General features: G+C 41.4%; 1 protein-coding gene across 1 annotated transcript; it reads left to right on the forward strand.

Moving 5' to 3' along the window:
* Positions 1–2,175: 2,175 nt before the first annotated feature.
* Positions 2,176–2,788, forward strand: LOC119737095. The gene has a single exon (XM_038211186.1). It carries the CDS (start codon positions 2,204–2,206, stop codon positions 2,786–2,788), a length of 585 nt encoding a protein of 194 aa, XP_038067114.1. The 5' UTR covers positions 2,176–2,203.
* Positions 2,789–13,332: the final 10,544 nt, after the last annotated feature.

Raw genomic sequence — 13,332 nt, forward strand, 5'->3', positions numbered from 1 at the left:
AGGAATGATAGCAAAGCAGATATAGTCATGGTATCCTTTTGTCCGAGAGAGCCGATAATATTAGTGGCTGCAACAGTGAGCCCCTTTGAAACGCTTGATGGCAGCAAACAGATATGTTTACACGATAGAGAGAGAGAGAGAGAAACCCTGTACGCCGTAGGGGAGATAGGAGACCTGTGTACACAGAGAAGTGCTCTAATCATTTAAGTTAAGAAGTGTTGTAAATGTCGGTTGGATTACCAAAACAATAAGACAATAATATATTTATATCATCGTCTGGTCAAGTTGACAGAGTTGTTACAAATGTTGTTACTGTTGTGATGGACATAAATGTTAAGTTCTTCATACCCATAACATAAACTTACATACCAGTATATGATCAGTAAAATGTGTCTTATTTGAAAGGGCACAGTTATGGTCGTGCCACCCACTCTCGCTCTCGACGGAATCAGTGCAGGTCGGTCTCCATTCATACCGTGGCTACTTCCAATCTGCAAGTCCAAGCATCTGAACCCACCATGTTCTTCATTCTGTTTTTAATCATCTTTTAAGTCCCTGTGGGAGGAAGCACGTACGCATTGAATCGTCTACGTGACCAATCGCGTAGTGTCCCCCACGCGCCCCAAGAAATCAGCCGGCGCGCGGTGCTTTTTTTCTTTTCAAAATGCACGCTTGAATTAGAAGTGCATTTGCAGGATTGTTCCTTTTGCGCTTGAGTCGTTTCTCCAGAGAGGAGGCAGAGCTGACCCAGCTTCGATCGTCAACAAGTCCTAGTGTTCACCGTGTGCTCTCCAGGGTAGTCCCTAGATTAAGTGGCTAATCTGGAAAGGTCCTAAGCCTCACTCTCACACCCCTGAGGCAAACATCACTTGTTTTAGCTTGTTCCGGGCACTCATTGATTTCCAGCCCCTGTATTTCATGAATATAATTGCAGCAGGTTAATTTTTTTCAACGGAGATATAGATTTAATTTCTAGACTAAGAGGACAGAGGCTGAGTGGGAATGGGGAATACAAATGTAGATACCCGGCTCTCACCCACTTCTGATTCAGAAAAGCTGATTTAGAAATCAATAACAAAGTGATTATAGTCTTGGAGCAAACTCCTCCTCAAGAAGAAAGAATTCAAGCGGTCAGAGTTTCTTGGTAAATAGACCAACTCAATCATACCATTCACAAACGGAGGATACATTTCTCTCTGCGGGCATGTTCCATTTTCTAAGCGATTCGCTGAGCTTGGATCGGACCTGTCAACATGCCCAGCGGTCGAAACTCTTCGAGACGACTAGCATCTTAAAATTGTTATTCTGGAGATGTCTGATTTGGCGCCCTTTATAATAATGACATTTGTTAAGAAATATCACCGAAAGACGAGATCTATAAATATTTAACTGTATCTATAAATGAGAAAATATATAAAAAAAAAAACTATACGGAATGAATCAAATACTTCAAAGTCATTATTCTAGAATTATAAAAGAGGTGTACGGTTACTGGATAGGAATTCCGATAAGGGTTCCGTAGAGCTATGGACAGACATTAAAAATGTGTATTTAAAAGTTTTCTTTTAAATTAACATGTTATAGTTCGGTTGAAGTAGGTTTTATTTATGTTTTTGTTGAAAATTGTATGTCCATGCTGTTCAAATGATATTGTGAAGCCTGCTCAAAATAACATTTTTCACTTCTGTTTTTTCAACGATGTTATGCACGAATTAATAATATATAATTATTAATTGAACCTGGGCAAAAATTACTCAAGCAAGCAAGTTTATTTAAAGTAAGAACGCTTACCTTCTTGTAATCCGTGGACATAATTTTAAAACGGTAGTTGTGTTTAAAATTCGGTAACTTGCAAAGTACATAATTTATATGAATGATTCTTGTACTAAAAAAAGCCTATGGGCTTTTGTAGCCTAGATTTTGAAAGGGCTACATGCAGAACTTCACTAAAACAATGTAGTATTTCCAACAAACTTTACTCTTGATATTTCAAAATAGAAGCTAAAAGATGATATAAATTTAATTCTTAACACCACTTTCACTGTATGATCGGCCTTGTTATTTCCGTTAGCTCTATTTTTGTCCTTGTCACCTAGTACTAAGTCCCCTTTCCCATCGAATTTCGAACGTTCTCAATCTAATTTTGTTCTCATCCCTTCATTCAGGAAGATCAAGTAGAGTCTTCTAGAGCAGTGACTCCAAGATGCCGTTCAACCTCAAGCAACTCGTGCCGGGATTTCTCTCTAAGCGAGCCGAGAACGGCACTGCCTCGAGCCAACGGGGCGGCCGGTCAGCCAGCACCTGTGAGGGAGACCCGTACGGTGATGGCTCAGAGGTCCGAATACGGTTATCCTCCGAAGCCTCAGGACAGTACCAGAGTAGCCGTAGGTGCAGTAGGCGTTCTGATGTGGACTATGACGATGGGTATGGCTGTATTGGCACCATTGTGGTGACATTGTTAATCTTGAGCCCTCCTCTTGTTCTTGTTGGGGTCATCCTTCTCACCACGGGTGCAATCTTAAGCAGTGCTCACGTCTTCGGCTCGGGTATGGCTGTCATCGTGGCCGGTGTGGTTGTGGGAGCACTGTCCGCCTTTGCCTTCGTCCGGTTGAGGTCACATCCTTCCCCGGGTTCTTCAGCTGGACGAGCGGCTTCCTTACACCGGGAATCTGCCGGTCAGCACCGCCAGCTTACACCCCGTACCGCCTCCATCATAGAAACCACCGATCAACGGACAGTTGAAATAACATTCTGCACCACGGATGCGGAAACAACCCGGGACTTATAGGGGAAAAATCGCATGTTCTTAAATTTCACCTGGGGGGGGGGGGGGGGGATCTATCCGTTCGGTCTATTTGTCGAAGATTGTTTTGATGGAGAGGAGCTACAAATGACGGATTTCAGTCCCCCATCAACGCGAAAGAGCGGGCACACGATTCACGTCGGTGAAACGGGAATGTTTTGATAGCAACTCGAGACAGCTTTCTTAATGCAAAACATCGATCTTGGAGTATTCTAGCGCGCACCTCCACAGCAATTTGGACGTTGCTAGCATAAGATGGATATTGGTTTAATCTAAATGCCGGAATAGCAAGCCATGACTGACACCTCTATATACGTTTGAGTTATTCAGGTCTATTATTTTCGAGAATGGAGTTCTTGACGGTGTCCCTGCAGCGATTTTTTCCCCAAACAGCATCGTATGGATGCTGGTTGAGCGCCCTCTACGATAGTGGAACGCCGCTATAACGAACATCGCGAGATCCATAGACATTGTTCGTAATACTGGTCGTTCGGTATAGCGATTTTAGGCTGCCAGTGCTCTCTGGTACCCACTTTTCAATAAATAGTGTTTTTCAGAACTTCACCTGAAAGCCCTGGTATTTGCTAAAAGATGACTTTGAACACATGCCGACTATTGAATAAGGTAATTACACATTTTTTTTAAAGCTTACTATCTACACTTTTGAGCTCACTACCTACACCTATACAGCAATGCCATGAATTACGGTTTGCTGTCGAGCTCTCCGATGGCTCAGCTGGATAAAGCCATGGTTTTGAGATAGGAGGGTTTGAGTTCGAAACCACGTTTTTCCTATTATTGTTTTCTTTTTTAATTTGCGGCTTTGGAGGATTTTTTTTATAAGGGAAATAAAGTCCGAATTTCATTCGATTAATAAATAATAATAACAATAATAAATAGAGCATTTATAGAGCGCTTTTAAAACAGATCAAAGCGTTGTACAAAACTACAAATTAACAAGATCAACAATAAAAACTTAATTCAAGAATAATCATTTATGTTCTGGCTTAATTAAGATTTAAACTAAAACATACTCATTACATGTTAGAAACATAAGCATTTCCAACATGCGGGAAGATAAGCTGGCACGATGGGGACACATTATTATACCGAAAAAAGACTGAAAATGCGCTCCACTGGTGCAATTGATGCAATTATACAGCTAGGACTTTGTAGCCAAGTGTATACAGAGATGGGTACTTTGTTGAATTTACCGCCCAAAATTGGAGTACGCCGTCAGAGTTGTGTACCTCACTCTCCAAGTAGCGTTTTAATTGGACTCTTGCACTATCTCGCTCAGAACTTCGTGATGGTTCAACAGTTGGGTTTTTTTTTGGGGGGGGGAATGTCCCTGCAACTGGATCTGTCCCGTTTAGGAAGTTCCTCAAGCTTACCGGGATTTGTGTACACGCTGCAGATGATGGGTGAAGTTGAAGGTAGTTCCACTGTAATATCAGACCCGATGAGTTGCGGTTGTCTCTGAGGCTGTTTGTTATTTCTACATGTACCATGAATGCACGAAAGATCTACACATGCGTATCCATGCAATACAAAACCATTGCCCTCTAACTCCGCCTTATACGCATGAGGTTTTTTTGTTAGTTGGAGAAATGTTTGATGATTTGCCAGACCAAACGCGTCAGATATTTCATTTTATCATGAATTGGTTTCCTTTTGAATTTGCTTTTTTGATAAAACAAGTGTTTTTGACCAAGAACAAAACATAAACAGTCAACACCTTACATTTCAATTGGTGGAGATGATCCCTTGGAACTTTACCCTTATTTTAGGTTCGTTTGGTCACGAATGTTGTTGGGAGTTATGGCAGTTGCAGATCTGCGGAGGGTTTAGGGGTGTACCCCCACACCTTAAATAGGAGTAGCACATACCTGGTACCCTCCACCATTATATTGCACCAAAACTGATTTGGTACGTTGATCTAATTTCTAGTTGGCGAAGGTATAGATCCACAATCACAATGCTATTTACTTAATAGTTGAAAACCGGAAAGTAGTATAGTCTGTCTTAAACATTTTACGAAAATGTGATCAGTGGACATTTAAATATTTATCAATGTGTGATATGTAGAATTGGACGAACCAAATCAATTGTGTCAATTTGTTTTATGTCAATTCAATAAAAAAGATAATGTCCTCATAGTTTTTTTTACTTCAAAGACGTTTTATGAGTGTCGCCTCACAAAAACAATTATCGGGCCCCAGTCGTTCCCCAAACATGAATTTGTCTAGTCCTTTTTCACAAACGGCCCATTTTCACTAGTGACCTTTTTTAAATTATATATTGGGCCGCCATGGAGAACGCCGCCTATTGTCTCATAGTGTCCACTTTTAAGGGCGCCCCGCCAGATCGGTGGTGTCCAGATCCCCCCCCCACACACACAAAGGTCGTGATCTGATACACCGTGCCCTCTGGAGACATGCACACAATAGGGAACAAAAGATTGTATACGTCTCCACAGGGCAATTTCTATAGATGAATACGTCTCCACAAGGTTTTCACGGAATAGATATATGGATTTTACTCAAAAACTAGGAATTTCCAAGGTGGGTTGATCCGTCGCAAATGGAAGAGTTCAAACGAAGGTTCAAATCCCACCAACCATGGTACACGAAGGAAATCCACCTCGCCAGACGCAACCGTAGAAAACTTGAAAGAAGATGGCACAAAACTAAACATCCTGATGACCGACAAAAATACATGGATCAGATCCATGAATCAACTAAGCTCATTCGTCGTGAAAAATCAACATACCTCAAGGCCCAGCTTTCATCCGCCAACACAAAAACTGCGTTTAAAACAATCAACTCATTGTTAAACAGGGGCTTCTTCTCTTCCATCTGGCCGATCCTTGAAGTCGCTGAGCAACCGGTTCTCCACTTTCTTCAAGGACAAAATTGTGAAAATAAGATCTAACATTGAGTGTCTGCTCACCCAAACCTCTGAAACAGCGGCGGCGGAACGGGTTTGAAACTGGGGGGCATCACCAAAAAGGGGCACTTGCAAACCCGTGCTGAAATGTCGACACTTTTTTTCACCGGACACTTGGCCTCCGTAAAATCAAATAGGAAGGGGGGGGGGGGGGGGGGGGGGTGTACCATATCTTCCAACATAGGGGCGCTCTTTAAAACCAATGATTATATGCTAAATATGCATTATGTGCCCATTTTCAGGCCGTATTTTATGCGTTTTGGGACTTGGTTTTCATTTTCCTCGTTTATATACAAAATATCTATACCATTATTGGGATATGGTTACTTCTAAGAAATAGTAAGATACTTTAAGGGCATTTTGTTGTTTTTCTTGAGGGGCACTTTACTGTTCGAGGGGGCACATTTATGGCCGCGAAAAGGGGCACTTGGGAAATTGGGGGGGGGGCAAATGCCCCCCCGCCCCCCCCCCCCCCCCCCGCTTCCGCCGCCTCTGCTCTGAAACTGAAGATGAGGTCCATGTTGATTGTCCGGCACACGTACCTGAACTCTCCGACTTCACCCTAGCTGATGATGATGAGGTCCTTAGACTTGTTAACAAATCACCTAACAAGTCATGTGGACTGGACCTTCTCCCCACATGGATGGTGAAAGAGAACACCGACACCCTCCTCCCTGCACTGGTTTCCATTGTGAATAGTTCACTGTCCACAGGTTCTTTCCCATCAATCCTCCAGAAGCCATTGTTACGCCAATTCTGAAGAAGCCTAGGCTGGATGTGAATAACCTTAAGAACTATAGACGCGTTTCTAATGTGGCTTTTCTATCTAAACTAATTAAAAAAGTTGCCCTTAGTCGTATTAATACTCATCTGTGTACAAATTTGAGGGATCAGAAGTTTCAGTCCGCATACAGGTCTGGCCACAGCACGGAGACGGCATTGGTGAGAATCAAGAGCGACATACTGCGTGCCCTTGATGATCGACAGGCCGTCTTCGTGGTGTTGCTGGATCTGTCGGCGGCTTTCGATACTATCGATTATGCTACTCTCTTAGATAGATAGTCCAATGTATTTGGGAGTACAGGTCATGCTCAACAGTGGTTCCATTCTTACCTTGTTGGTCGCACTAACAGAGTAAAGGTTGCTAGTGAGCTATCTGACCCACAACTACTGGAGTTTGGACTACCACAAGGCTCTGTTGTCGGACCTCAGCTGTTTTCCCTATTTACTCATCCTCTCGCTACCGTTATCCAGCGTTTTCAGCGTGTCCGTTACCACTTCTATGCTGACGACACGCAACTGTACATCCAATTCAATCCCAACAATCCAAGTGAAATCAACCAAGCTCTGTCTACATTATCACAATGCATCATGGACATAAAGCACTGGATGATAAGTAACATGCTTCAACTAAACGAATCCAAAACTGAATTCTTTGTCTGTGCCAACACCAGAATTCTCAATTCGTTATCGGATCTTTCCCTCCAAGTAGGCGCTGATACCATCCAGGCTTCCTCAAAGATCAGAAATTTTGGAGTGGTATTCGACCCAACCATGCAGATGTCCAACCAGGTCAGTGCCATTTGTCAATCTGTAAACATGAATCTGCGCATCCTATCACGGATCAGAATGTACATTGACAAACCGTCTTGTCATGCTGCCATTAGAGCCCTCGTAACATCTCGACTGGACTATGCAAACTCACTCCTGTTCGGTATAACATCTGCTGACTGCAAACGCCTTCAACGGCTCCAAAATCGTGCTGCTAAACTGATTTATCAGGCTGGAAAATATGACAACGTCACTCCTATCCTCCACGATCTTCACTGGCTGACAATCCCCAACCGAATCAACTTCAAACTTCTGACCCTCGTTTACCAATGTCTTAACACTGACTCTGCACCTTCATACTTAACCGAACTCATTCAGCTTTACAAGCCGACCAGAAGCCTCCGATCATCTACTGACACCAGATTACTCCATGTACCAAAAACTCGCACTTCCACTGGAGAGAAAAGCTTCCACGCTGCTGCCCCAAAACTCTGGAACAATTTACCCTACAGCATCCGCCACTCTAGCTCACTAGCAACATTCAAAAAATCCCTGAAAACCCATCTGTTTAATTGATCTGTTTAATTGATATGTTATTGCTTACTCATGTATCTTGCATGTGGTTTATTTCTTGTTCTGTTTTCTGGTTTTTCGTCCATTTTTGTGTAAAGCGCTGTGGTACTTTCTATGACAGTTAGAGCGCTATATAAATGTTCAGTATTATTATTGTTATAATTAGAGTTTTAGAAAAGGGATATTTAGTCCGACTTTCAGCCGCGGAAATTAATTCTGGTTAAAATAAGAGCATTGAAAACTTTACTATATACACGAGAACAAAGAAATGTCTCCACAAGGATTCAAATTTCAGTATGGGTGTTTGACTATACTCATGAGGACCTGCCCCTTTCCTTCTTTTGTTCCCCTAGTTGTTGTTGCTGTTGTCAAGCGGGTGACTGATTCAAAAAATGGAGCGCATTTTTATCCTCCGGCACGTACGGATCCTGACACAAAGCACCCACTCCAGCGTCAAAGTCACAATTCCAACCATTCACTGACCATGGATAAAACTGACCTTAGACGTTTTGAGGTCTGGAAAGGGTTCATTTTCTCGACTGTGACACCCTTAAAGCGTTTGCAAATTTGTGCTTTTATTTGTAGGTTTGACCTTAAGTTTAGGAGGATCGGTGTAATGGGTTGTATGTATAAAAACCTATAGCATTTGCTTTTATACCTATTTCTATGCATTTACTTGCATTTGTATGAATAAAAATGAAGCAAATGCTTTTACTGGAAAGCATTTGCTGGAAGTTAAAGTATTTACTTGTTACATGGGGCCAATGAGGTTTTTTTTCTTCTTTGTTTTGTTCTTCATTCTTTTTTTTTTTTGGGGGGGGGATCTTTATTGGTTAAATGACCAAGACCTAATTTTGTATTGTGTTTGAATGGGGTGTTTCTTTATGTTTTTCCTGGTTTTTATTGTTTATGTTGTTTCTCTTCTCAACCATCAATCTGTTGGCGTGCCAGACATCTTGGCATATATGTTTGGGTATGGTTGTACCACTGCATGCACTTCACTTGGGTGATGGCATCAACGCTCTGGATGGCTGCTTGTTGAAGGAGATCACACCTCCACTGCTGCATGTTCATTCCTGCTTGCTGGGCGGCCTGTCTGTCTCCGACACGTTGTTGCCACTCAGGTAACCCAAGGATGCGTTGAACTGCAGCCTTGAATGCAGAGTGTGCCATCTCCGTGCTGTTCAGGAATGGGGAGTAGGGAGGGAGGCGCTTCAGCTGGATCATTGGGTTGGCACCTTCAGGGAGTTGGGCTCGCACGTGAGGCCTCGCATTGTCGTATATGAGGTAAATGGGTTCGTCGTTTGGGAAAACTGCATCACACTCTTGAATTGTGTCCGCAAGAAACTCCTCGAATCTCTCTCGCGTCACAGTTTCGAATGCGATTCGGTGGTGCACCAAGCCTACTTCACTAGAAACAGCGAAGGTGACATTGCAATTTCTCCCTCGTTGTCTGTCGACGACTCGTCTTGCAGCGATCCCTCGTGGAGCTCTACCCTGGGAGCGTCGAGTCCAGACGTTATAACCTGTCTCGTCAATGAAGACTAGATGCGCCAGAACACCATGCTGCAGGACCACTCACCATACTGGACGCGTTGATCAAGAACTTCAAGAGAATTTCTTGCATCAGGGACGTCCTCCACTAGTTTCAGTGTAATCATCATCCCATCCAAGGCCCTGGCTATGGTGGCATTAGAAACCTGGGGCTTCTCTGCCAGATGCTCACTCAAACTAGCCTTCATTTGTTGAAGTGTCAAGACGGGATTAGCGTCAAGGATGCCTTGCAGATGGTTTCGCATGTCATCATCCATCTTGCTGTGGGTTGCTCCTCCTCTTGCCAGCGTCTCTCGCCTTCCAGTCCTCAAATATGTTGCAACAATTGATCTGGCTGTGGACTTGTTGATGTTCAAATTGACCGCAAGCTCAAGGTAGTCTTGCTCGTTTCCCTCGAAGGCCTCAATCAACCTTTCTCGATCTACCTGGGCCACTCAAGCGTAGCGACCACGAGCTGCCATTTCTAGAAATATGCGTGTAAAACTGTAGCGAAAGCTCGTCTTCGAAGTACATCGGCAAAGTGACTCAAGTGCCAAAAAGTGAACCGTATTTATGCCTTCAACATTCTTAACGAAACAAAAATTTAACAAAGCGTTTTTTAGATTGCACAAATTCCAGAAATGACTGCCCAAAAATGAATTTGAATGACTAAACACACGCCTCAAAAAGCTCCTGCGAATTTGAATGCTGCTTTGTTGAATTGTTAAATTGCATGATTATTTTGTTAAATCGAATGACGCAACAGTACATTTGACTGGTCATAAAACGAAATCGAATGACCCTTTTCAGTAGCATTTGATTTCGCGCGAAATAGAATAGCGTAGTGGTTAAATTGGCTGCTCATTTGCCGAAATTGACCGAGAAACCTATAAACTACATATAATACCATACACTGTATTTTGACTAACATTTATGCGCAATTTAAATACTTTTTTATTATGTATTTTATTACTAGAATTAGAAACGATAATTTCGCATTTTGTTCACGATATAAGAAGTGTAAGCGTAAAATTCAGTGCGGCACAATGATTAAGGATACATTTTATCCAACGGCACCCTGGGGACTGAACAAAATGAAATCATTTGTTTAGTTTATTAGGTCACCAATCTTTGCAAACTATTATTTTTTTAATATTTCAATAAACAAAACTCTGTGTGTATCGAATGTTGGTATGATTTCACCCACTTTAACACGTCTGTGATTTTTATGCAATTGTGACGTCTATAGGACACTGTGGACCTTTACAATTTTCATGAATGATGAAAGTATACTTTTTGTATTCTGCAACTGCCGAAAAGTGTCATCATTTTTGCTGGATTTGAGGATCAAAATGTATGTACTACTACATGTACTGTATGCATCACCTTGATTTGGACTATTACACTACGTGTAAACCCTGTATATGTGCGGCAGTTCGTACACACATAAGAAAACCTTTTGTTGGCAATCATTCGTCCATGAAAACAATCCAACAGTAAGAAGCATTTGCTACCTGTTGTCTAGTAAATGCTGAACAGTAAAGGAAAACTTTTATTCATACGAAATTAAGCGTTTGCTTTTCCTTAATGCTTGTACTCAAAAGCAAATGCTTTTACTTTTTGCTTAAACTTCCTAGCATTTACTAGTTTTATACATACGACCCATTGTGGGTCACGATGTGCCCATTTGACAAAAATACGACACTCTTTCTGGAGATAATACTGCAGAATAACACATCGCATATGTTTAAAATTGCGTCGCATTATTGGCTGTGATATTTGACGCAACATGATTGAAAATTGAAGAGAACCTTGGGAAAACATTATTCAATATGATTGAAAGAAAGCAGTATTTTTATCGTGAAAAAAATCTTTCTGAATTGGAATCACTTCTGAATAAAATTTTGTTAAATATTTAGTCGCAATGTGACGATTAAACAAAATCAACGGAAATCTTGAACGAAAAAAACAACCACTCTTTGTTGATGGTGCCGATATCTTAAGGAAAATGCGTTGAATTGAATTGAAATTTCGTCCAATAATTATTCATGATATAACAAAACGGTTTGAAAAAAATGACGGGAACCGTAAGACAAAATAAATTCCACAGTAAAAACTACAGCGTGTAAGCACACTCCGTATTTTTTGCTGTCATCAATTTCTTCCAACAGAGGGGGCACTAAGTGTAAAAAGGTCCTTCTTTAGATCAATATAACTCTGTTGTTTTCCAATGGAGTTAAACCAAAATTTTAGATGATGTACATGAGAAGTTACATTTTTTGAGCGATTTTCATCAATTTTGTATATACGAGAAGGTAAGACTTAAACGCTATCCAAAAAAATACTCACTTTCAGAATTTGCTTCATTTGACTTGGCGTCCCCAAATGTGCATGCAGCGCTGGAAACCAAGCTGAAGCCCGTGCTGGTTTGAAGCTTCCGAAGGAATGCAGAATCACTCTGGTGTCGTTGCAAATGATCTAGGACAATCCAGGAGGTGTGCAAAATAGTGTATTAATCGCGAAAATTCCAATTCGAATAAAAATCACTTTTAATTGGAGACAATATTGAAAAAACACATTCCAATATTCGATCATGATATTATAAACATAAAAAGATTGTAACAAATTGTCGGAACCGTGGCAAACCAAAAACATTGCGCCAATAAAAACTAGACTGCGTTACCACCATCTAATCGTCACTGCGGACCCTGACATGCCCAATTAAGGTCATAACATTGAGCTCGAAAAAAGAAGAAAAACAATTTCCAGTCATAATCACAAAATGTTAACTTTCTTTAATGACACTGAGTTAATGACAAACGAAAGAGTCCCAAATTACAAGAAGAACTAACGGTCTGTACAACAGGTTCGCCCTTAGCAAAGTAAGTTGTATTCAACTCGACGAGGGTGGCACTGCAATAGCTGTGAACTAAAGGCAACCGGCGCTGCTGTTACTGTTGTCAAGCGGATGACTGGTTCTAAAAATGGAGCGTATTTATATGGATCCTAAACACAAAGCACTCACTAGAGCATCACAATCCAAATTCCTACCATTCACTGACCATGGCTACAAATAACCTTAGATGTTTTGAAGTCTAGAAAGGATTTATTTTCTCGACTGTGACACCCTTAAAGCGTTGAGAATTTGGTTTGTTTGGTAAGAGTGCCGAAAATCAAATACTGATTCTGTGTTGTTCCATTAATTGTTTTTAGCGGAACTGCTTTAACTTTTTAAAAATTTCCCAATGGGTAATATTTTGGCTGAAATATAGTACTTTGTTAGGATTTCGTAAGAGGACAGTCACTCTTCCAAGCCTAATCTTCCCTGATAATTTATTTAGTCTCTGCAACAGAACTGTAAATGTAACTTCATAACACTCACCAAAAAAGAAAGTCCCCACCTTCCAATACTTTTTTTGTTCGCGACCCGAGCTGTTATGAAAATTTTTCCGGCGCTACGCCGCCGTGAAAACTGAATTTTCCCCACACACAGAATTACCATTATATGAATAATTCGGGCGATTCACAATGCAGTACGCCACCAACAGTTTGCCACGGAGAGTTCGTTTCTCAAGTTTACGGTCGACAAAACATGACCCATTTGAATGAGTCTCAGTAGAAAACCTGAGCTAATTTGTTATAGATTGGGGCAAAGCGTTCTGCCGCCTTACCAAAAAACTCCATATTGATAAAACGAAAAGAAAAGGGCAAACAGATACTCGAATCATACGCTTACGAACTTTCTGGCCTGAAAAACTAAAAATTTTAAATGTCCCGCGCTGCGAATTTGTCGACCATCTCCCACAATGCACGGGGAAAAATGAACACTCCGTGGCAAACTCTTGGTGGCGCACTGCATTGTGAATCGCCCGAATTGATTAGCCATAATTCTCAACTCCTTTGATCTACAGTCATGAAATCTC

Source organism: Patiria miniata, unplaced genomic scaffold (genome assembly GCF_015706575.1).
Source record: "Patiria miniata isolate m_02_andy unplaced genomic scaffold, ASM1570657v1 HiC_scaffold_3, whole genome shotgun sequence".
NCBI classification, from domain to species: domain Eukaryota; kingdom Metazoa; phylum Echinodermata; class Asteroidea; order Valvatida; family Asterinidae; genus Patiria; species Patiria miniata.